General features: G+C 51.3%; 1 protein-coding gene across 1 annotated transcript in view; it reads right to left on the bottom strand.

Moving 5' to 3' along the window:
- Positions 1-25,848, bottom strand: part of SAMD11 (sterile alpha motif domain containing 11) — a 226,145-nt gene that overhangs the window by 47,412 nt on the left and 152,885 nt on the right. Inside the window, 1 exon segment of the mRNA XM_060259593.1 lies at positions 13,769-13,974. Coding sequence (XP_060115576.1) covers positions 13,769-13,974 — 206 coding nt within the window.

Below are 25,848 nucleotides of genomic sequence, written 5' to 3'. Positions count from 1 at the left end.
ATGTCTTTGCACCTCTGGGATACACCTGCTTGGACAGCACCTCAAAATGGAGTTACCTAGGGCATTCAGGTTTTATTTAAAAAGGCCTAACAACAACTCCTGCCAAGCTGTGAGTCCAGAGTGACTTGTTCAGGTGTACGAGCATGGCGTGTAGAAGTGCCCCCAGGGCTGGGCTCTGTCTCTCAGGCAACAGGCCTTCAAATGGCCTCCACAGCCACCAATCCAGATGTCTATAAGACCATAGATTTATACCCTGCCCTTCTCTCTGGATCAGAGTCTCACAGCAGCTTACAATCTCCTTTACCAGGAGAGCCAGTTTGGTGTAGTAGTTAAGTGCGCGGACTCTTATCTGGGAGAACCGGGTTTGATTCCCCACTCCTCCACTTGCAGCTGCTGGAATGGCCTTGGGTCAGCCATAGTGGTTAAGTGTGCAGACTCTTATCTGGGAGAACCGGGTTTGATTCCCCACTCCTCCACTTGCACCTGCTGGAATGGCCTTGGGTCAGCCATAGCTACCGCAGGAGTTGTCCTTGAAAGGGCAGCTGCTGTGAGAGCCCTCTCAGCCCCACCCACTTCACAAGGTGTTTGTTGTGGGGGAGGAAGATAGAGGAGATTATGAGCCGCTCTGAGATTCTGACTGGAGGGTGGGATATAAATCCAATATCATCATCTTCTTCTTCTTCTTCTTCTACCTTCCTCCCCCATAGACACCCTGTGAGGTGGGTGGGGCTGAGAGGGCTCTCACAAAAGCTGCCCTTTCAAGGACAACCTCTGCCAGAGCTATCTATGGCTGCCCCAAGGCCATTCCAGCAGCTGCAAGTGGAGGAGTGGGGAATCAAACCCGGTTCTCCCAGATAAGAGAGCTACGGCTGACCCAAGGCCATTCCAGCAGGTGCAAGTGGAGGAGTGGGGAATCAAACCCGGTTCTCCCAGATAAGAGTCCTCACACTTAACCACTACACCAAACTGGTTCTGGGAGGGGCCTTGGCCCAAAGACACACCAATAGCAACCAGAGCCTGCAGGAGATCCTGCAACTGGCACGCAGGCAGCAAATCCCAGGTTCGGTCTGGTTAAAAAAGCCACCAGTGGGGGTGCTGCCGGCCACAGTGGACTGCTGATATCCCCTCTCTCAACCCAACCTTTTGTCCTCTCCAGCTGTGCAAACACGGTCTCCCCTGTGCCACGTCTTCCACCCTCAAAGCCAGAGCCAGCCCGGGGGTGTGTGGCGCCCTAGGCAGGCACCCCACACTGCCCCCTCCTTGCGGTGCTGCGCTCCATTTCCCGCCCCCCGTGTCGCACTGAGTTGGTGCCCACCTGCCCCCTCCTCCTCCCCCTTCCCTTCCCATCCATCGCTGCATGTGCAATCACTGCGCCGGGGCCCTGTGAGCCCCAACGCAGCATGTATCTTATCTTTAGAAGCCCATTCTTCTAAAGATAAGATGCACGCTGCGTCGGGGCTCACAGGGCCCTGACACAGTGCTGTGATCGCACAGGAGGGGAAGGGAAGGGGGGCACGACACAGGGGGGTGGGATGGAGTGTCGCGGGGCCCCTGTGCAGTGTGCTGTGATGGCGCGGGTGGCAATGGGAAGGGAGGAGGGGGCGGGTGGGCACAGCGCCTCAACGTAGCCCGTAGGGGGATGGGTGGGATGGAGCACGGTGGGGGAAGGGAAAGGAGGGGCAGCGGGTGCACATGGGGGCGGAGGAGGCAAGCAAACTAGGTGTTTGCCTGGGGCACCGGGGGAGGGGGAAGCCCAATTTGGCGCATCCACCTTTCCGGCGCCCTAGGCAACCACCTAGTTTGCCTAGTGGGTGAGCCGGCCCTGCTCCAAGCAGAGACTGGCTCCCACCCGTGTTCTCTCCCATCTCTGTCTGAAGGATACCTTGGAAGCAGTGCCGTTAATTCATCTGCCTGGACCCCCTCCCCCCTTCCATCCACACACATCTCCCGCTTGCTCCAGTAGCGCAGCCTTCCAGAGATTTATTTATATCCCAGCCCAGGCCACCTATATATCGCTCTTCCCATGCTTAGTCCGTCTCGATTAATGTTCGTCTCCCGTCGCTTGGCTTTTGAGGGGAGAGACAGAAAGAGAGAGAAAGAATGCTCTCTGGTTGGGAAAGGAGCCATAAAAGCGAATGGAGGGAAATGCAGTGGTGGCATTTGCTAATAGGATCTTGGGTGGTGCTGTACGGCTGCCCGCTGTCCTAGGGAATTCCTAGAGGGAATTCTGTCTTATGGGAAGAAGGGATGCACCACACCCTGACGTGACTCAGACAAAAGGGGGTGCAGAGAGGGAAGAATAACTGCTGCTGCTACTGGTGGTATTTTCGCAGCGACAGGAATTAGTTGGCTGCTGGGAAGGGGCTGTGGCTTGGTGGAAGAGCCTCTGCTTTGTAAGCAGAAGGTCCCAGGGTCAATCCCCGGCACCTCCAGTTAAAAGGACCAGGCGGGAGGTGATGGGAAAGGCCTCTGCCTGAGACCCTGGAAAGCTGCTGCCAGCCTGAGTAGGCAAAGCTGGCCTGAGGGTCTGACTCAGCAGAAGGCAGCTTTGTGTGTTCAGGGCTGGGGCTCAGCGGAAGAGCATCTAGCAGGTTTGCAGGCAGAAGGCGCCAGGTTCAGTCCCCAGAATTGCTAGTTAAGGAGGACCAGGCAGGAGGTGATGGGAAAGACCCAGGCCTTGAATTCAGCAGGAGCTCACAGGACCTTTCTGAGGGCTCCCCCTCTTCCTCCCCACCTACCTACCTTGTCCATTGAATAGAAGGTGCAGCTGCATAACAATCTCTGGATTAGGAGAGCGGGCAGCCAGCCAGCCAGCCCCCAGGGGCTTTGCCACGCCCCCAGCAGCCCTCATTAACCCCTGGAGAAGCCCACAACACCCTTTCTCCACTTCTTATGTAATTTTGGGTGGTGGGTGGCATGCTGGCCTTTTGACTGGGGAGGGGGGGGCAACCAAGTAGAACCCCAGGTGAGCGAGGCCTGCTTGGGCTGGCTGGATCTCTAGCCAGCCCAAGTAGGCCTCACTCACCCGGGGCTCTCCTTTCTTGAGTCCGGTTGCTTTGGGCTGGGGGAGGTGGCATATGCTAATGAGTTATGCTAATGAGCTCCACCACTTATTTTTCTACAAAACAAGCCCTGGAAAGATCTTTAACCTGAGATCCAGGAGAGCTGCTGCCAGTCTGAGTAGACAATACTGGCCTTCTCAGACCAATGGTCTGATTCAGTATAAAGCAGCTACGTGAACGTTCGTGGGTAAGTGGCATATAAACCAGCAAATCAGGATGTACTCCAACATTGGAATCGGAAGAAGCGAGCAGTGCCTCACGAAACCTCCTTCCCTGCCACAAATTTGGCTAGTCTCTAAGATGCTCCGGAACCCTTTCTTCAGTTCGGGGAGTCTTTGGGGGGGCCTCAGGCAAAAGTTATGAGCCAACGCTCAGCCCTTCTTCCCTCGCCTGTAAAAATGGGACCAAAACTATCATTCCCGAGGATGGTGGGAGGGGGCTTCTCAAGTGGCATTTGATTTGTTCTTCTGCCTACTGGCGGTTTTAAATGGTTTATTTTAATGTGTAGATCAGACCAGTGGCCCATTTTATTGGTTTGTTGCAGTTTTGTATGGTAAACCGCCTTGAATTCCTGGAAGCTAGAAATCAGCGTTTCAAATAAACAGATACAGTAAAATTTTAAAAAGCAAATGCTGGATGTTTCCTTCTCCCTCAAAAGGAATCCTTCCCACTCCTTCCAGAGTTTGCACCACTGAAGAATCCAGGTAACGGCCCTTAGAGGAACAGACATGCAATAACACTGCACCAATTATGCTAACTAGCCCCCCCCACCTCCAAATTGGATCTCCGTTTCCACCAAGCAGCTGCAAAGGCTTCGCCTCCCCTCCTTCCCCCCCTCTCTTCCTGTACCAATCCTTCCACGGCCAGGTAATTAGTGAGCGCTAATTAGCGACTGTTTGTAGGAAGAACCAGACAATGCTCATATTTATTGCTCCATTTGATTCCGAGGTCGGTCAAATGAGTACCCAGCTTGCTGGGGAGAAAGCGTAAAGGACTGGGGAAGGCAATGGCAAACCACCCTGTAAAAAGTCTGCCGTGAAAACGTTGGGAAAGCAACAGTCACCTCAGAGTTGGACTGGTGCTTGCACAGGGGACCTTTCCTTTCCTTGATGCTCTTATCCTTCTGCCAGAACAGGGAAGAGGCCTGCAGGGAAAGCTGGGGAGAGGAGACCCTCTTGGAGGAAGAGGGGATTCTGTGAGCTGGAGCCATGACTCTATTTCCTTTGGCACAGGCAAGGGCTGTGGCAGCCCGATTCCAGCAAAGCAGCCATGTGAAAGCCCCAAGCTGAATTCAGCATGCATTTGGCCTTCTCCTGCATAGCTCTATAGCCAGGGAAGCCAAATTTGCTTAATGTAAGAGCCACGTAGAATAAATATTAGATGTTTGAGAGCCAAAAAGTCAGAAGACATGAACATCAGAAGGAAGGAAGGAAGGAAGGAAGGAAGGAAGGAAGGAAGGAAGGAAGGAAGGAAGGAAGGAAGGAAGGAAGGAAGGAAGGAAGGAAGGAAGGAAGGAAGGAAGGAAGGAAGGAAAATAGATTGGGGGAGGGAGAGGTGGAAGGAAAGCAACTTTAAATGCATTCTGGCTTGGCTTGGAGAAGTGATTTAAGAAAAGAAATGCCTTTTCCATGTTGGCCGACTGGTTTTATTTTCCTACTGGCTCCCAAGACCGGAAGAAGATGGTCCCTTTAATATGTTTTTATTTGGGTGCTTTCAACTCGCTCAGTGTTTACTCCAAACGTTATTTGAAAAAAGCTGCAATGATCGCAAGTCACTGATTCCACCGAGAGAAATTACAGGCTGGTTGGTGGTAGGCAGGGCTGTCGAGTTCGCAAACAAACCTCCCTGCCCTCAACAAACTAATCTTCAGCATGAGAAGGGATGCAAATCATGGGGTGATGTGGTTTTTATTTTAACGGGGGCACTGGTGGAAGACTTGCAGGGGGGAAATCTACCAGAAGCCGGGGGCCATAAATCACCCCCGTCCTGCCTCGCAGCACCCCCACATTACGTCAACTAGCAGGCCTTACTCTGGCCTGAATGGCCCAGGGTACGCCAATCTTTTCAGATCCTGGAAGCTGAGCAGGGTTGACCAAACTCCAGGGTCGTTGTGTGGAAGCAGGCAATGGCAAGACTCTTCTGGTCGTCTCTCACCTTGAAAACCCCATGAGGTCTCCGTAAGTCGTCTGAAAGCTGCAACATTACAATATTGTCTCAGTCTCAAGTTTCAGGTGCCAGGGGTGTGAAGCCAGGTGTTTGCAATGGCAGCACCCACTCCCAACCCAAAGCATGGAGTGCTCTCTCTCTCTCTCTCAGGGGAGGATCCATGGCTCAATGGTAGAACATCTGCTTGGCATGAAGAAGGTCCCAGGCCCAATCTCCAGATAAAAGGGACCAGGCAGGAGGTGATGGGAAAGACCTCTGCCTGAGACCCTGGAGAGCAGCTGCCATAACTCAATGGTAGAACATCTGCTTGGCATGAAGAAGGTCCCAGGTCCAATCTCCAGATAAAAGGGACCAGGCAGGAGGTGATGGGAGAGATCTCTGCCTGAGACCCTGGAGAGCAGCTGCCATGGCTCAATGGTAGAACATCTGCTTGGCATGAAGAAGGTCCCAGGTCCAATCTCCAGATAAAAGGGACCAGGCAGGAGGTGATGGGAAAGACCTCTGCCTGAGACCCTGGAGAGCAGCTGCCATAACTCAATGGTAGAACATCTGCTTGGCATGAAGCAGGTCCCAGGTCCAATCTCCAGATAAAAGGGACCAGGCAGGAGGTGATGGGAGAGATCTCTGCCTGAGACCCTGGAGAGCAGCTGCCATGGCTCAATGGTAGAGCATCTGCTTGGCATGAAGAAGGTCCCAGGTCCAATCTCCAGATAAAAGGGACCAGGCAGGAGGTGATGGGAAAGACCTCTGCCTGAGACCCTGGAGAGCAGCTGCCATGGCTCAATGGTAGAACATCTGCTTGGCATGAAGAAGGTCCCAGGTCCAATCTCCAGATAAAAGGGACCAGGCAGGAGGTGATGGGAAAGACCTCTGCCTGAGACCCTGGAGAGCAGCTGCCATGGCTCAATGGTAGAACATCTGCTTGGCATGAAGAAGGTCCCAGGTCCAATCTCCAGATAAAAGGGACCAGGCAGGAGGTGATGGGAAAGACCTCTGCCTGAGACCCTGGAGAGCAGCTGCCATGGCTCAATGGTAGAACATCTGCTTGGCATGAAGAAGGTCCCAGGTCCAATCTCCAGATAAAAGGGACCAGGCAGGAGGTGATGGGAAAGACCTCTGCCTGAGACCCTGGAGAGCAGCTGCCATGGCTCAATGGTAGAACATCTGCTTGGCATGAAGAAGGTTCCAGGTCCAATCTCCAGATAAAAGGGACCAGGCAGGAGGTGATGGGAAAGACCTGTGCCTGAGACCCTGGAGAGCAGCTGCCAGACTGAGTACTGACTTGGATGGACTAATGGACCAAGCAGCACCAGCAGGTTCATGTGTGTTTGTGTGTGTCTCTCTGCCCACAAATGCAAACACGAGCTTGCAGGGGACACACAGTAAGGCTAGCCGGTTTGGGGCTCAGGGCTCAACTGTGCCTTGGACAACTACACGGACAGGCAGGCATCCCAAAGAGGGGAACCAGGAAAGCGTCACCGGATGAACTTCCGCACAAGGACCGGACCGTCAGGCCGAACGCTTGCCTCTTTTGTTGGAAATCTGCAGTGCTAGCTGCAAAAAATACTTTTACGTAGATATACAGCCGGCCTTACCAGATTGCACAGAGAATTCTCCACCCTCCCCCCCCCCAGCCGGTGGCCGTATGCCTCCAATGTTTATAAATTAATTATCTGAAAAAGGCAGGTCGTGCCTTATTGCACGGGGGAGGGAAGGGGGGGGTTGTAATTTAGAAGCCTGAAGCGCTGCCAGTTCCAGGAGCGGCATTGATCCTGAATGACCGCAACAATCCACCCGTGCCTCCCACCCCCCCCTCGCTCTGCTTCCCCGCTCTCTCGCTCCCCATCCTTCTTCCCTACCCACACGGCACGCAGATACCAAGCCTATGTGTTATTTACAATGCTCCCCTCTCTGATGGTTTGGAAATCAAGAGTGATTGACACACGGATGCTACGGGGGACGGCAGTTCCAGGCACGGAGAATTGAGAATGCGGGGATTAATGTTAATGTTGAGCAGCGTGGGGAGGAGGGGAGGAGGTGGATGGGGGGGAAGGCCAGGCAGCCAATAAAGCAAAAACGGTTTCCTAAATTATTAAAACGCTTGTTGGTGCCACCGGGCATGCCCACAGACAATCGATGTTTTGCATGGATGGAAATGAAATTAGGCCCAGACTCGCTGAGTCTCTCCCACAACCCCAATCCCCAGCCCCCAGTTTCTGCTCCTATGATGAAAGGAAACTCTGTTGGCCATCTGGACCTGAGCTGCAGAAAGGCTGGCGGGAAGCCATTTGCCTAGTCACTGGTGGCTAGTAAATGGCTGCCCACAGGTGACCAGAAATAAAAAGCTTGATATAAGAACAAGAAGAGCCCTGCTGGATCAGACGAGTGGTCAATCTAGTCGAGCATCCTGTCTCACACAGTGGCCAACCAGCTCCTTTGGAGGTCCAACGGCAGAGCATAGAGGCCGAGGCCTTCATAAGAACATCAGAAGAACCCTGCTGGGTCAGACCAGTGGCCCATTCTGTCTCACCCAGTGGCCAACCAGTTCCTCTGGAGAATCAACAACAGGGTTTAGAGGCTGAGGCCTTCATAAGAATGCCAGAAGAGCCCTGCTGGATTAGTCCAGTGGTCCATCTAGTCCAGCATCCTGTCTCACACAGTGGCCAACCAGCTCCTTTGGAGGTCCAACGGCAGAGCATAGAGGCCGAGGCCTTCATAAGAACATCAGAAGAGCCCTGCTGGGTCAGACCAGTGGCCCATTCTGTCTCACCCAGTGGCCAACCAGTTCCTCTGGAGAATCAACAACAGGGTTTAGAGGCTGAGGCCTTCATAAGAATGCCAGAAGAGCCCTGCTGGATCAGACCAGTGGTCCATCTAGTCCAGCATCCTGTCTCACACAGTGGCCAACCAGCTCCTTTGGAAGTCCAACGGCAGAGCATAGAGGCCGAGGCCTTCATTAGAACATCAGAAGAGCCCTGCTGGGTCAGACCAGTGGCCCATTCTGTCTCACACAGTGGCCAACCAGTTCCTCTGGAGAATCAACAACAGGGTTTAGAGGCTGAGGCCTTCATAAGAATGCCAGAAGAGCCCTGCTGGATTAGTCCAATGGTCCATCTAGTCCAGCCTCCTGTCTCACACAGTGGCCAACCAGTCCCTCTGGAGGGCCAACAACAGGGCATAGAGGCCGAAGCCTTCCCAGATATTGCCTCCTGGCTGTGGGATTCAGAGGGTTAGTGCCTCTGAATGTGGAGGTTCACCTCACCCAATAGGGCTAGTAGCCATTGACAGACTTCTCCTCCATGAATCTATCTCATCCCTGTTCAAAGCTGTTTATTCCTGTGGCCACCGCTAAGTCCTCTGGCAACGAATTCCACATTTTAATCACTTTCTGTGTAAACTAGTATTAGCAAGGATCCGTCCCTGCAGATGGCAGCTTTGTACATGAACAGGGCAGTGGTGAAAATTGCCAACAAGTCACAGCCAACTTAAGGGCTTTGACAAGAGACACTGAGAGGTGGTTTGCGATCACTTGCCTCTGTGTAGCCACCCTGGGCTTCCTTGGTGGTCTCCCATCCAACTACTAATCAGGGCTGACTCTGCTTAGCTTCTGAGATCTGATGAGATTACGCCAACCTGGGCTATCAGGCTCGAGGCAGAGACCAATAGAGGTGGTTTGCCATTGCCTGCCTCTGCGTTGCAACCTTGGACTTCCTTGGCATTCTCCCATCCAAATACTAAACATGGCCGAGCCTGCTTAGCTTTTGAGATCTGATGAGATCAGGCTAATTTGGGCCATCCAGTTCAGAGCAGAGACAAACGGGGTTTGCCATTGCCTGCCTCTGCATAGCAAACCCTGAAATTCCTTGGTGGACTCCCACCCAATACTAACCAGGGCTGACCCTACAAAGAAGAAGACGACGACGACTGCAGATTTATACAGAGTCTCAGCGGCTCACAATCTCTTTTATCTTCTCCCCCCACAGAAGACACCCTGTGAGGTGGGTGGGGCTGAGAGGACTCTCACAGCAGCTGCCCTTTCAAGGAAAACCTCTGCCAGAGCTATGGCTGACCCAAGGCCATTCCAGCAGCTGCAAGTGGAGGAGCGGGGAATCAAACCTGGTTCTCCCAGATAAGAGTCTGCGCACTTAACCACTATGGCTGACCCAAGGCCATTCCAGCAGGTGCAAGTGGAGGAGCGGGGAATCAAACCTGGTTCTCCCAGATAAGAGTCTGCTCACTTAACCACTATGGCTGCCCCAAGACCATTCCAGCAGCTGCAAGTGGAGGAGCGGGGAATCAAACCTGGTTCTCCCAGATAAGAGTCTGCGCACTTAACCACTATGGCTGACCCAAGGCCATTCCAGCAGGTGCAAGTGGAGGAGCGGGGAATCAAACCCGGTTCTCCCAGATAAGAGTCCGCACACTTAACCACTACACCAAATTGGCTCTCCAGCATCCTTCAGGGCAACATTCCAGCGAGGATCTGTCATATTTCCTTTTCAACTTAGCTTCCGAGATCTGAGCAGAATAAGCTAGCCTGGGCCATTCTGGTCAGAGTCTCTATGTGGACCCTTCGACCTCTCATCGGGAAGGAAATCCCAACGGCCTTTGGAACCGTCTCAAAGCAAACCTCGTTGAGGGTGTGCTAAATAGAAGCCGGTGGGGCCTGAAGAGCCAGTGTATTAATGTTGTCTCCGGGACCCCTACTGCAGCAACAAGCCGCCTGTCTCAAAATTGCAGTGACGACCGGCAGAGCAGGCTGACAACCCCCGGCTGATTCCTTCCCAAGCTGCCAGAAAAGGCAGAAGCCAGAAAGATGCCCTCCAGCATCCTTCAGGGCAACATTCCAGCGAGGATCTGTCAGAACGAGGATTTGCCATATTTCCTTTTCAACTCCTCTCTCTCTCTCTCTCAACACCGCCCCCCCCCCTCCATCCTCCCCCAGTCAGACCTGGGTTTAGTTAAAGCAGAGCTACCAAAAGCCCTCCGCGTTACTTACAGATGCTTTTCACTGAATCAAAAGGCAGAGAAAGTGCAGAATAACAGCAGAGTGTCCTCAGTGGGACTATTCCTCCTCACCTTTTCAGACAGTAAGGCCACGCCTGTCTCTCTAGTACATTTCTACCCTGCCCTTACAACCAAGGAGTCCCATTTTAACCTCACAACACCATTGTGAGGCAGGTTAGACGGATAGGCCCAGGGTTGCCTAGCCAGCTTCTTAGCAGAGTAGGGATTTGAACCCAGGTCTACGAGTTTCTGTTCCAACACTGTTAACTCGAGGGTGTTGAACATTTGTTATGAGGGCTGGATCTGACATAAATGAGACCTCGTTGGGCCAGGCCATGTCGGGTTGGGCCGAGCCATGTTGGGCCAGGCCATGTGTGTACCTATTTAAGATTAGGTAGCAGAGATATAAATTTTATAAAGAACACAGACAAATGCAAATCTATATTTTAAAAAACTTAAAACATGCTTAAAATGTTAGCACTCATTGGTCTTAAAGATGCTTTCTTTGTATTTCTCCCACGATATCCAGGGAACTGAAGCTCTGGCTCTTTCCTTCCTTCCCGAGGGGAGGGGGGGAGCCTCAGCCAATAGAAGGAAGAGAGGCCTGGCTCAGTAGCTTTGCTGTGTGATTGAGAGAGCCTGGCAAAGCAAGCTATCCCTCTGCCTGTTCCTCCCCAAGGGAGGAGCCTCAGCCAATGGAGAAAATAGAGGTTTTGCTCTGTAGCTCCTGTGCAATTGAGCAAGCCTTGCAAAGCAAGCTGTTATACAGAAGGAAGCAAGATATAGGGAGAAGGAAGCAGATGACAACCAGCTGCTCAGGGGCCTGATTTGGCCCCCGAACTGCATGTTTGACACTTCTGCTCTAACTGCTATGTCACACTGGGCATGAGGAAGAGGTGCCCTGGATGATGTTTTCACACTACGTTTCAGTGGGTTTTTATTACTACAAAATGGAGGCCCCTGCAAGACTTCAAGAAGGGGAGAATAAATGGTCTGGAAATCCCCCCCTCCAAGCAGTCATCCCTTGACCGTCCCCTGCCATTTAGATGTCTTTGCCACAAACCTGCTCAGAAAATAAATTACCAGGCAGGGGTCATTTAATAGAAAAAGAGGTGCTGGAACTCATTAGCCCAATTTGCAAATGCCACACACCCCTGAAATACTAAATTATATTAGCTCAGCATCTACCTTAAAATGTTTCTTGAATTATAACGGTCATAATGAAATCTTACTCCCATCATACTTTTGAAGTTACTTTCTCCTAGGTGGCCACAGTGGCACGAGGAAGATTTTCCATCTGTCTGCTTTATAGGTCTCGGTTAGTTTTCCATTTTTTGTGGTGGTGGGGGGAAATATTAGAAAGTTTGTCAAACCTTAAAGAGTTCAGCAAAATTCTCACAGGGGATTTGAACAATGGAGCCCAGAAGCAAGTTTTTTTTTTTTTTTTAGAAGAGGGGTAGAGTGAGAAAGAAAGAGCACATTAAAATGTAGAGGTTCCAGAGCTCTGCTCCTGTGAGCTCCTGCCCAGAATGAGTCCTGCCAGTGCTTAATCTGCAGGAGGGAGTGCTGGAGCTTTAAAAGGCCTGCTCTCCAAACTTATATTGGACCCTCCTTCTGCTCTTTGCCTCAGCACAGGTGGATTCTCTTGCAATAAGCAAGCTCGCCCCAACTGCACCTCCGCACCAGCTAATTTACAGTTTTGCCTGGGGCCTGAAAGCGTGAACTCCACCCAGGTTCAACGCCCAACTGTAGCGGCGCTGCCTGCTACCCGACACCCAGCAGTCACCTCGCGTTTTTCTGAGACTGAGCCCTGAGCAATGAAAACAGGTTTCTGAAGCAGAAGTTAAATTCTGTGGCTGATTTCCTAGGAAAAGCAGTCCAGCCTTATTGGTGGAGCCAGCAGAAGACTGCTCAGAGAGAAGGCGTGCCTCCTTGCCCTGCCTCTAGGGGGCCACACTGAATGCCACTGAGCGGACAAAAGAAGAGTCCTAACGGATGAGACCAGTGGCCCATCCAATCCAGCATCCTTTCTTACACAGTGGCCAACCAGTTCCTCTGGAGGGACAACAACAAGGGACAGAGGCCCGGGCCTTCCCCTGATCTTGCCTCCTGGCACAGGTAGTCAGATATTTCACTCCCTCTGAATATGGAGGTTCCGTTTAGTCACCATGCCTAGTCGTCACTGATAGACGTCTTCTCCGTGACACATCTGGAACAATCTGTCGTCTGAAGAAGTGTGCACAAGCACGAAAGCTTACGTTCTGAATAAAACTAAGCTGGTCTTAAAGGTGAAATTGACTCCTATTTTGTTCTGCTACTTCAGACCAACACAGCTGTCTATTTGGAACCCTCTGAGTGTCTGCCCTGAAACCCCAGCGCATGCAGGAGGATTCTGTGGTAACCCAGCAGTTTGCGTCCGATATCTCTATCCCCTGGCATGTACTGAGAGCACATTTTAGAACAGAGGTATCAAATGTGCAGCCCAAGGGCTGTATCAGGCCCCCCCCCACGGCTCTTATCAAGCCCCTGAGCAACACACTGTCATCTGCTGCCTTCTTCCTCTCTTGCTTCTTTCTGTATCACAGCTTGCGTTGCCAGGCTTGCTCAACTGCACAGGAGCCACAGAGCAAAGCCTCTGTTTTCTCCATGTCGGCAGCACATGAAGCAACTTATGTATAAAAGCTTGCAATGCCCAGCCATTTCATATTTTCCCCTGGGTCTTAGGCTCAAAGCATTGACCATGAGTTTTCTGTAATGAATGTCAATAAATCAAAAGTAGGTTTGCAACTTACAGACGCACGGCTGAACAACACCTGAACAGCATACTCAGGATTGCTACAGCACAGACATTGTCTCCAGATTTTGATGCAGCAATTCAGAGCAAGAGATGTCAGTTATCAGAGGCTGTTCAATAAACAAAATATTGCAAGAGTGCTACTCTTAAAAGCATGTTAAGTTTTTTTTAAAAAACTTTGTATTTGTCTGTGTCCTTTATAAAGTTTATATCTCCACCATCTGGCATTACATTTTATGACACATATGGCCCGGCTCTGAGCCTGCTTCTGCGGGGAGGGCGGGATATAAGCCAAACAAACAAACAAAACAAAACAAGATCTCATTTATGTCCAGGGCTTTTTTGTAGCAGGAACTCCTTTGCATATTAGGCTACACTCCCCTGATGTAGCCAATCCTCCAAGAGCTTACAGGGCTCTTTTGATAGGGCCTATTGTAAGCTCTTGGAGGACTGGCTACATCAGGGGGGCGTAGCCTAATATGCAAAGGAGTTCCTGCTACAAAAAAGTCCTGTTTATGTCTGATACAGCCCTCATAACAAATGGGTTTGACACCCCTGTGACTTAGACCATGCAAAAGGCTCCATTTACAGAGAAGATCCATAAAGGGAGGACCGGTTGACTTTTCAGAGAAGTTCCACGTTGTTTGTGGACTCCTTGTTAAGCTTCCAAGAAACTCTGGGGCTCCTCAGAGAAACAATTTGGAGTGTGTGTGTGTGTGGGGGGGGGAATCATCCAAGCAGATGGGCACCTAAGTGGAATGAAACTGCCCTCACCGCTGTGGCTGGGAACCGCCATGCTGTTGGCCAGCTGGTAGAGGCGCTGCTGCTGCTGCTGCTGCTCTTCGAAGGCACCGTGTTCGTTGAGAGCCGACATCATCCGCCGGTAGTGCTCCTCGGGGGTCATCTGAGTCACGGCCCCCTCCAGCAGTGGCGTGTGGGAGTTCTCTGGAGTGCAGAAGGTTACAAAAGGAAAAAGATGCATACGGGTGCTGCCAACGCGACACAGCTAAGAAGAAGACTGCAGATTTATACCCCACCCTTCTCTCTGAATCAGAGTCTCAGAGTGGCTCACAATCTCCTTTATCTTCCTCCCCCACAACAGACACCCTGTGAGGTAGGTGGGGCTGAGAGAGCTCTCACAGAAGCTGCCCTTTCAAGGACAACTCCTGTGAGAGCTATGGCTGACCCAAGGCCATTCCAGCAGCTGCAAGTGGAGGAGTGGGGAATCAGACCTGGTTCTCCCAGATAAGAGTCCACATACGTAACCACTACAAACTGGCAAAGCAAAAAGTAAGAGGGAGAGAAGGGAGGGAGGCCTGAGAGGAAAGGTTAGGCGGCCATCTCTTTTGCACACCCTCAACGCAGAAACGATGCTTGAGCAATGCGTGGCATCGTGTACGAAACCTCAAGATGCATGTCCCTAGTCCAGAGGAGGCCAAACAGTGGCTTGGGAGCCACATGTGGCTCTTTTACACATATTGTGTGGCTCTGGAAGCCCCCCATCGGCCAAGCTTGGAGAAGGCATTTGTCTCTTTGAATCGCTTCTCTAAACCAAGCCAGTCAGCGGCTTGGAGAATGCATTCAAAGTTAAAGTTGCTTTCTTGCCCCGTCTCCTCCATCTATTTGCCTTCCTTCCTTCCTTCCTTCCTTCCTTCCTTCCTTCCTTCCTTCCTTCCTTCCTTCCTTCCTTCCTTCCTTCCTTCCTTCCTTCCTTCCTTCCTTCCTTCCTTCCTTCCTTCCTTCCTTCCCTCCCTCCCTCCCTCCCTCCCTCCGTCAAACATCTGATGTTCATGTCTTGCGGCTCTCAAACATTGGACGTTTATTCTATGTGGCTCTTACATAAAAAGTTTGGCCACCCATGCCCTAGTCCAATAGACAACCGACACAAACAATCTGCTATCAAAAGGCCTCTTTGCATCCTGTGGTGTACCCAAAATGTAAAGGGCATGTTTTCCCATCGTATAGGAACTCTTGGTTACACACTCAGGCCCATCCTATGTTTTCTTCCATCGGTTCAGCGTGGAAAAGAACACCCAAGCAAAATGCTCGTGGGGACAGAAAACAATTACAAGAATCTTTTGGGGCATAACGAAGGGCAGCAAACCCCAGAGAATTTTCCTCCCTGAACGTCAGCGTAGTCTCACTGGGTGGCCCAGGGATCTACCTTTCAGGGCTGTTGCGAGGCTGATTTTTTATATATATACTACACCTGTTTCTCAAAGGACAAAACGGACGGATCCAACAAGCAAATCAAGTCACTCTCTGGCCCCTAACTCTCCCTTACCCCCCTGAAATAAGACCGAATCTCCTTTTCTCCTCCCGCCATGGCGAAGGTGCGGTGGGGCTCTCCCCACATGGGAAGATAAAAACCAGGCTGGGCGACGTTTGTTTACTGTAAGCAGAACTTGGTAATTACCGTTCCCTCGCTTTGGCAAGCGTCTGCTCTCGACGCTGTTTTATCTCTGATCATCCCCACAGGCCAAAGCTTTTCATTACTCAGAGGAACTCCAACGGCAGCTTTAATGTTGTAAGGGGAGGTACAAGGGCGGCGGGGGGGGGGGGGAGAGACACACACAAAGGGCATGCAAAGAGAGAATGCAAGCCGGGGAGGAGGCGGCTCCTGAAACACTCCCTACATTGCAGCTTCTTCTTAAGAACTAAATTAGATAATTATCTATTAAGGACGACCTTGCATGCTCCCCAGGTTGTGTCTTGGCTGTGCGTGTGCATTGGGCTGTTCCGGTCCTGACGATCGCCCTGCTGTAGTGAAAGTGACCGGGCTGCTGCACCGGCACAAATTCAAAATGGCCGCTCAAGGGGAGCTAGTTAGGAGGAAAGAGGTCGTGGGAATCTCCTACCACAACCGAGGACTCAGAGCTAAGCAGAAAGACGCAGGGGTGTCTCAGAGAGGTCTTCCGGGGGACCCTCTTGCTGCATCCGGGTCAGGTGGGAATTGTTGAATGAACCTTTCTTTAATTCATTCGTACCCCACCTTTCTCTCCAACGGGGACCCAAAGTGGTTTAATGTTGTTCTTTTCTCCTCTGTTTTATCCTCACTGCGACTCTGCGAGGTAGGTTAGGGGGCTGAGAGGGTGTGACTGGCCCAAGGTCACCCGGCGAGCTTCCACGGCATGAGTGAGGATTCAAATCTGACCCTCTTAACCACTACAGCTGTCAAGGGGTCTCCTTGCCATTAGCACTTCCATGTTGAATCCAGGCCTGTGTAGTATTTTTGTAACAGATAAAGCACCTTGCAAATTATCCACTATGTTATGTCTGGGAAACTTACAAGTAGCCTGAGATAGGTAGTGTGCTTGGTACCAAGGTCAACTGCTCTCAGAGACTATTGCTCTTGGCTGCAGCTGGCTCTGACCAGAACTGAACTAAGGGGGAGGGAAAGGGCATTATTCCGTGGGTAGAAAAAAGGCACTTTGTGGCTCAAATCAGGGCTTTCTCTGTAGCAAGAACTCCTTTGCATATTAGGCCACGCTCCCCTGATGTAGCCAATCCTTCTGGAGCGTACAGTAGGCCCTGTAATAAAAGCCCTGTCAGCTCTTGGAGGATTGGCTACATAAGAGGGGTGTGGCCTAATATGCAAATGAGATCCTGCTAAAAAAAAAAGCCCTGGATCATCCAATATACCTGCTTGCCTGTTCCTGTATTCTCAGCCCTACAAGGCATAGTTTTGACCTGTAACTTCTTCATACGGTGAATAAACTATTGCTGATTTTACAATCACAGAGATTATCATTGTGCAGTACTGCTTGAAAAGAGCTGGAAAAAACAGGAACTTCGAAGGGGGGACTCTATGGCCTGCTGAACTCCCTCCCCTCCCCCAACTCAGCAGAATCCGGCTCCAAATCTCTAGGAATCTCCCTACTTGGAGTTGGCAACCCTAGGTCAGGGGCTTCAGTACCTGTTGCCTCCAAAAGGGGATGGGGGAGGAGTGTTCATATGCGGAGCAGGTGGCCTACACCCCAGGGAAGGAAGGAAGGAGCAACGGCTTTGGAATTCCCCCTCCCTCTTCGATCCCTGCCACTTCCATCCATCGCAGCTGCCACCACTCCTCTAGGCTGACTGACAAGGCCTCCCACGCTCACCTGCCCACCCGCCTCCCCGGAGAGCGCTCACAAACACGCCAACTGTCTCAGCCTCCCGCTCCGAGGCTCTTAGCTCAATCTGTGAAAAAAAGGGCCTCAATTTAAAGTGGGGGGGTTGAAATCACTGGCTTGGGCAGGTTGGGAGGGCTTGGCCCCCTAAATATGGAGGAGGAGGAGAAGCAGAGAGACAGAAAGGATCGCCCCATTTCTAATTACGGTCAACTCCTCCCAAACGGGCCCCAAAGATGATGCCGGGGTGGGGGGCGAGGTGCAGACCGAGCGCAGAGAAAAGCGGTGAGATTTGCGGCACTCTGAGGGGGAGATTTCCCCAGACTCAGCCCAGGATAATTCCCACTCAGCGGTGGCATCGCCGTCTTGCTTTTGTCTTTAGCGTCGGCAGGCTAATGGGGGAGATTGATCACGTCAGCTCTTCGGTTGCTGCCAGGTGCGACACGGTCTCCGGCGAAGCCGCCGCGAGGGCAAGGCCGGGAGGGCAGCAGCTGCTCGGCCTCCTGCTCCGCGCCCGAGACGCGCAGCGAGAGACGCCACTCTGGCTTCGGTGTAAATAGCATCCTGGTGAACTCTGCCCGTGACCTTACTGTGAAGGTTTTGGACAGACACCGTGACTCGAGGATGGAGGGGGGATCCGAGACGGAAACTCACTGCCAGGGGACCTGCCCGGCCCTGTGGCCGGTGCCAGCCGAGAACCAGCATTAGGCCTGGATCCATTAAGAGGCCCACTAAGAGCCAAAGCTGCCATTTTAGTCTAATTTTACGAGCAGCCGCTTGGCAGGGCTGGAGAGAGCATCTCTGGCTTTCAACCTGGCCACGCTCCAAGAGAATCTAGGAAGCCACTCACGGCCCAGCTTCAAGGGAGCGGGGGAGGGGGGGAATTCTATAAAGCAAGTTTGGGAGCGGCCCTGGTGATGGGAAAGACCTCAGCCTGAGACGCTGGGCAGCTGCTGCCAATCTGAATAGGCAAGACTAACTTTGATGGACCAAGGGTCTGATTTAGGGTTGCCAATCCCCAGGTGGGGGCAGGGGATCCCCCAGTTTGGAGGCCCTCCCCCCGCTTCAAGGTTGTCAGAAAGCGGGGGGAGGGGAGGGAAATGTCTGCTGGGAACTCTGTTATTCCCTATGGAGATTTATTCCCATAGAAAATCATGGAGAATTGATCTGCGGGTATCTGGGGCTCGGAGGGGAGCTGTTTTTGGGGGGAGAGGCACCAAATTTTCAGTATAGCATCTAGTGCCTGTCCCCAAAATAACCCCCAAGTTTCAAAAAGATTGAACCAGGGGGTCCAATTCTATGAGCCCCAAAAGAAGGTGCCCCTATCCTTCATTATTTCCTATGGAAGGAAGGAAGGAATTTCCTATGGAAGGAAGGAATCCATTTAAATGTGATGGCCAGAACTCCCTTTGGAGTTCAATTATGCTTGTCACAGCCTTGATCTTGGCTCCACCCCTAATGTCTCCTGGCTCCACTCCCAAAATCCCCAGATATTTCTTGAATTGGACTTGGCAACCCTAGTCTGATTTCAGGCGAAAGAAGCTTCAAATAATAAACGCTTGCTTCTGAAAGGGGCTGTGGTTCAGCAGAAGAGCCTTTGCTTGGCATGCGGAAGGTCCCAGGTTCAATCCCCGGCATCTCCAGACAAAATACCAGGCAGGAGGTGATGGGAAAGAGACCCTGGGCAGCTGTTGCCAGTCTGAGTAGACAAGACTGATCTTGATGCACCGAATGTCTGGTATTTTGGCTGGGGATTGAACCTGGGAAACTTCTGCATGCCAAGCAGGTGTTCTTCCACTGAGTCAAGGCCCCTCTCCAAAGAAGAAGACGACCGCAGATTTATACCCTGCCCTTCTCTCTGAATCAGAGTCTCAGAGCAGCTCACAATCTCCTTTATCTTCCTCCCCCGCAACAGACACCCTGCGAGGTGGGTGGGGCTGAGAGCGCTCTCCCAGAAGCTGTCCTTTCAAAGACAGCTCTGTGAGAGCTATGGCTAACCCATAGTGGAGGAGTGGGGAATCAAACCCATTTCTCACAGATAAGAGTCCACACACTTAGCCACTACCCCAAACTGGCCCGAGCTTTCATTGTAGAATTCCCACTCCCCATCCCCCAGCTCCCTTGAAGTGAGCTGCTTCCACTTCCTGTAGTGAACACAGCCCCCAACCCAGCAAGACCCCATGCTAATTGAGCATGAGATGAGGGGGGGGGGAGGTCCTTGAATGATCTTTCCATTTGTGCCTTCCCCCAGCCTGACCCACCCGGTGCTGGCTGCCCTTCTGTCCTACCGAGGTCTGGTTCACACATACAGTCAAAGAGGCGGCTGCGATAAAGTGGTCAGATGTTGAGTTGGCAGAGTGGATTGAGATTTGGACTGCAGGAGGTAGATTCCGGCTTTGGAAGTTCCTTCGCATTAAAAAAAGAAAATCTCCATGCAGACAGAAACCTAGCATTGCAAGGTGAGAAGTTCAACCAACCTTCTTTACTGTCCTTTCCATCCGCAAGGAGTTTTCCTTCTTTCTTTCTTTAACCTCAAGGAGTGTTCCAAAAGGGGATCCTCTGTCCCAGCATGAAATGGTCGTGTCCGCTTCCCCCACCTCAGCATTTCTATGCCTCATTAGCTTGCAGGAGTGAACTGAGGCCTTAAAGACATTGCAAGCAGCCTCTGCATTCAATGCCACGCAAAACCCTAAAGCCAGCTGCGCACATCTGTTTCACTTGTTACAGCAAAACCTTCCCACGGAAACTCCCCAATAAGAAATAGGCAGCAACATCTTTAAAATTTTCCATAATGACTGTCATCTCCCCAGCTGCAAAGGCATGTCCACCCCCCACAATGGTCAGTGCCAGGGAGAAGAAGACGACTGCAGATTTATACCCCGCCCTTCTCTCTGAATCAGACTCAGAGCAACTTACAATCTTAGGAATGTTTTAATTATTGATTGATTTTAATGTGAATTTTAATGTGAATTTAATGTTTTTAATACTGTATTGTTTACTTGAAATGCTGTTAGCCGCCCTGAGCCTGCTTCGGCGGGGGAGGGCGGGATATAAATAAAATTTTACATTACATTACATTACAATCTCCTATATGTTCTCCCCCCACAACAAACACCCTGTGAGGTGGATGGGGCTGAGAGGGCTCTCACAGCAGCTGCCTTTTCAAGGACAACTCCTGAAATAGCTCTGGCTAACCCAGAGCCATTCCAACAGCTGCAAGTGAAGGAGTGGGGGATCAAACTCGGTTCTCCCAGGTAAGAGTCTGTGCACTTAACCACTACACCAAACTGGGTAGGGAGGGCTGCCCAGGAAGCCACACTATGACCTGGAGCACTTTGCACCCTGAACCCAGGAATGCAGAGGCAGGATTCTTGGAAATTGATTGCACTCTGCATATGTGCAGGAAATTACTGCTGAGCCTCACTTACCCCTGAAAACATGGTTTAGGGCTGAGCCTTGCTTTGTTTTAGTGCTATGCATGTTGCCTACCTTTTAAAATAGGGTTCCCCAACATCAGGGTTCGAATTCAGCAGCAGCTCACAGGAGCGCATTTCCTGAATCTCCAGCCGGGGTCTGCATGCAATGCGGAGTTCTCTCCCTGCTGAACACAGACCCCAGGGGCATATGCAAATGAGATATGCTACTGAGCTCCTGCACCTTTTTTTCTACAAAACAACCCCGGCCCAACATGGTGCCCACTTGTGAATGGCTCCCTTCATACAAATGAAAGTATTTTCCCCTGGAGCAACCTGAGGACTGGGAAGCCTCCTTAGCCAGTGCGTGGCTCCATTTCCCCTTCAGCCTTTCCTTCTTCCCAGGAAGTGTGTGGAAGGAGCTAGCAACGGCCATTTTATGTTTGGCTCCACCTCTCATGGCCGCCATTTTGGTGCAGTGCTCACCACCCCTTTTCCAAAATGCCAAATGCACTTTCTCAACCAAGAGAGTTGGGAGGACCTTTGTTCTAAAATTTAATTTCTGCAATGCGCTACAGAGCAGGTTACTGTGAAAAGAAGAACCACATGCGGGACTTCTCAGTTTCTGTAAATCCACACCTCGATTTTGAAATGTGGGATTCTTGTGAATCTCAGCTTTCATTTCAGAGAAAAGTACTAAGTTCTCAGGGAGCACTGGCCTGTGTTTGCCTAGCTATCCCCCCATAACCACAGGCTTTTTTTGTAGCAGGAACTCCTTTGCACGCTAGACCACACACCCCCTGATGTAGCCAATTCTCCTGGAACGGTCCCCTGTGCAAGCACCAGTCGTTTCTGACTCTGGGGTGATGTTGCTTTCACAACGTTTTTATGGCAGACGTTTTACGGAGTGGTTTGCCATCGCCTTCCCCAGTCATCTACACTTTCCTCCAGCAACTGGGTACTCATTTTACCGACCTAAGGATGGAAGGCTGAGTCAACCTTGAGCCGGCTACCTGAAAACCCAGCTTCCGCGGGGGATCAAACTCAGGTCGTGAGCAGAGTTTAGGACTGCAGTACTGCAGCTTTACCACTCTGTGCCACAGTAATCTTCTATTTGCCTAATAGGAAAGGAAAAAAGGAAAGGTCCCCTGTGCAAGCACCAGTCATTTCCAACTCTGAGGTGACATTGCTTTCACAATATTTTCACGGCAGACTTTTTACGGGGTGGTTTGCCACTGCCTTCCCAGTCATCTACACTTTCCTCCCAACAAGCTGGGTACTCATTTGACCAACCTCGGAAGGATGGAAGGCTGAGTCAACCTCAAGCCGGCTACCTGAAAACCCAGCTTCCACCAGGGATTGGACTCAGGTCGTGAGCAAAGCTTAGGACTGCAGTACTGTAGCTTTAACACTCTGCGCCACGGGGCTCTGCTACTTACAATAGGCCCTGTATTAAGAGCTCCTGGAGGATTGGCTACCTCAGAGGGGTGTGGCCTAATATGCAAAGGAGTTCCTGCTTCAAAAAAAAGCCCTGGCTGCCGCAACTTTACCACTTTCAGAGCCTCCAGCTTTTGCCCCTACCCAGAAAGCTTCTGAGAAGCGGCAAGCCCCACAGTGGATGGGAAAGGGGGCCCCCCAACTAGGGCCGGTGCGTGGGAGTAGGCAATGTAGGCACTCGCCTAGGACACCACCTAACCTAGGGGGCACCACTGGGTGCCCCCTTCCTGACACATGACTCTGTCACCTCATCCTCTCCCACCTCCATGCAGCCCTCAACAAAGCCAAGCCACCCCCCCTCTCCCTGATGTGCGACTTGGCCTCCCACCTCGCCCTGTCCCACCACCCTCCTTCCTGGCATAGCCGGCAAGCACCAACTCTCACAATTCTTTTATAACTTATCACATTTTTTGAAAAATTAAAATCAAAAATCAGTAAATTAAAAATGTGAAAAGTTTCAAGTTTGGCGCTCTTCATTTTCCCTATTTTTTTTTAATAATTAGGGGGTGGGGGCACGAGTGGGAGACTCAACCCAGGGCACCAGAAAGCCCAGCACCGGCCCTGTCCCTGACTTTTTAAAAAGCCCCTCGACTTTTAAAATCCTGTCTATGCCCCTGACCGCACCTGTGGCAGAATTTCGATTTGTGGGTGCATACAATTCAGGAATTAAGATTGAGAATTAAGATTGAATTAAGAACATCCACAACCTCAGATATGCAGATGATACCACTCTAATGGCAGAAAGTGAGGAGGACCTAAAGAACCTCTTGTTGAGGGTGAAAGAGGAGAGCACAAAAGTAGGCTTGAAACTCAACTTCAAAAAAACTAAGATCATGGCATCCGGCCCCATCACACCATGGCAAATAGAAGGGGAAGACACGGATGTAGTGACAGACTTCACATTTCTGGGATCCAAGATCACTGCAGATGGTGAGTGTAGCCATGAAATTAAAAGACGTTTGCTCCTTGGGAGGACAGCTATGGCAAACCTGGGCAATATAATAAAGAGTAGAGACATCACCCTGCCAACAAAAGTCCATATAGTCAAAGCGATGATATTCCCAGTAGTAATGTATGGCTGTGAGAGCTGGACTATAAGGAAGGCTGAGTGCAGAAGAATAGATGCTCTTGAGATGTGGTACTGGAGTTGATTCTTGAGAGTCCCTTGGACTGCAAGAAGATCAAATCAGTCAGTCCTAAGGGAAATCAACCCAGACTGTTCCCTGGAAGGTCAGATGCTGAAGATGAAGCTCAAATACTTTGGCCACCAAATGAGAAGGGAGCACTTCCTGGAGAAGATGCTGATGCTGGGAAAGACAGAAGGCAAAAGAAGAAGGGGATGGCAAAAGAGGAGATGCCTGGACAGCGTTACTGATGTAACAAACACGAATTTGAGCAGACTTCGGAGGATGGTGGAAGACAGGGGGGCCTGGCGTGACTTTGTCCATGGGGTCGCAAAGAGTCGGACTCGACTGTGCGACTGAACAACAACAAACAGTTCAGGAACGATCCTGCCGATTAGGAACCGAACCATCTCTCTGCAATAACGCATCCCTCCCTCCTCTGCTGCCGTGAACCTAGCTCAAAATCTCCCCTAAGAGAGAAAGCTTCTGCTGGATTTATTTTTTGCAGCTGCAAAAACAAGAAGGGGGAGGAGGGCCCACTCCGGCAGCTCCCCCCCCCCCCCGCAAATAATGCAGTTTCATTTCTCTGCGCTGGGGTATCTGGAGACCTGATCTCCGCACCTTGGTGTCAGAGTCTGGCGGGGGAAGAGGGGAGAGCGGGGAATCGTCTCCCGAGGAGAAGGTTTCCTTCGTGACCTGCCAGCGCAGCCCCTCTCCGGAGCCTCTGATATGCTCGTATTTCCATATTAGACGTACGAGCGTTCTGCTCGGTTTGACAGCGAGCGCTCAGGCAGCCCCTGTTTCCACTGAGATACGGCTTGCGTTTGATCTCCAGAACGCTTGCCAGGGAGGGCGGAAAGGAAGGTTACTTTGCTGCTCTGCTGGAAGCGTCGGCAGCCCCTTACAGGTGTGTTTCCCCCCTCCCTCTTTCTTGTTAGAAGGACAGGAGAGAGCAATTCACTCTGTAGCCTCATCCCTCCCCCTCAACATGCACTCAGAAAAGCTCCACCGTGAAGCGGAGGGACCTCAAAAAACATTGCAACAAGATCGCTGCCTCCGGAGGGCTGCTTTGAAATTGCCTTTCCTTTCCTGTGTGAGACAGAAGACAGCATGGTGAATCAAAAACTGACGGTGAAAAGAATCTTTGAAGCCAGTTGGCAAGCTGAAGTTGGCTTCCCTACCCTCGCCAAACTTGACTTTTCACTTCCCTCAAAGTAGCTGCATGGTCCAACCTTGATCTTCCCTCTGCAGTTCAAGTTGTGTGTGAACTATCCCGTGACATCACAGCAGTTGTGGCCAATACCGTAAGAGGAAGGACCATGGGAGTAATGGTGGGAGAGATGGGGCTTTGAGCAGGCTAGAATGAGCACAGCTTTTCTGAACGAAGATGTTCTCTCGAAAGGCAAAGTTCAAAAGAGAGGTAGGATTGTGTAATGATTAAGGGTATTGGAGTAGGATCTGGGAGAGCCAGATTCGAATCGCCACCTGTGCTACAGAAGCTCGCTGGGTCGACCTTGGTCGAGTCATGCTGTCTCAGCCTAACAAACCTCACACGGCTGCTATGAGAATAAAATGGAGGAGAGAACAATGTGAACCCCTACGGGTCTCCGCCCGGGAGAAAGAGGAGGTACAAATTAATTAATTGAATGAATAAATAAAAGCCCCACTAAACAGACTTTCCACTTTCCTTGGGGCAGCTGAACTTGATGCCAAACGCTTCCTTTGCACTGGGTAGTTAGAATGTTCCTGAGCTCAGCCAATGAATGGCTCCAGAGGGAAGGGCAGGCTGGCAGGCAGCAACCATCCCTAGGAAAGAGAAAGTCTTACAGAGGTGCTGACCTAAATCTAGGCCCCTGGGCAAAGGTGGGACCCAACCAAGTAAGCTATCCCTTGCATAAGCAGAGAACAGGTGCAAAAAAGGTAGCAGAAAATAGTTCCAAGGTGAGTCATGCATCTGCTACAGGAGGATGCAAAGAACATCTTTGGGGCTCCCTGACCGGGGGAGAAAATGCCTAGCATCCCTTTCCCTTAAACTTCCACTGATAAACAAGGGCACAACGAGCATTCCCACCACTCTCAAACCTTATTGGATAATCTGTTGCTCCAGCCTGGAGCCCTCCAAACAGAGGGGAGTGTAACCCTGGGGGTGGGCGACTTCAGTTTGTGCAGGGGTGGGAGGAGGGGCGGTGGTCTTTTTTGGGGTGTGGGATAAGCAGCATTGATTCCAAAGCGATGGATAGCCAGGTCTCGGGAAAGCCTGATTAAAGCTTAGCTGCCTTCTCCAAGAGATGGATTAAACTGCTATCACCTTGATTAATTTTTCAGAGGATGCCATGGCTAAGGGGCGGGGAGGGGGAGGAGGGGGCCGGGAGTCGGAGCCAGCCTGCAGACGGATACTGCTAACATATTAAGAGGAAATTAGTGCTACTGCAGAGCAGCATTTTACAGGTTAAGGGCACTTTGGTCCCCCTCCGATAAGCTGGCGTCTCCTGGAGCAAAATGCATTTCAGCGTCCCACCTGGATCCCTATTGGAATATTGATGTCTGTCTAATTGCAACGCCGAGGAGCGAAGGGGGGGAGGGGGAAGGGAAGGCAGGAAATGGAGAGGCGGATTTGGGCAAGCAGAGGAGAAAACGGCTTAAGGACTGCAGACAGCTAGGTGCAGAAGAAACCCA

Source organism: Heteronotia binoei, chromosome 18, assembly GCF_032191835.1.
Source record: "Heteronotia binoei isolate CCM8104 ecotype False Entrance Well chromosome 18, APGP_CSIRO_Hbin_v1, whole genome shotgun sequence".
Lineage (NCBI taxonomy): Eukaryota > Metazoa > Chordata > Lepidosauria > Squamata > Gekkonidae > Heteronotia > Heteronotia binoei.
This window is presented reverse-complemented; position numbering and strand designations above follow the sequence as displayed.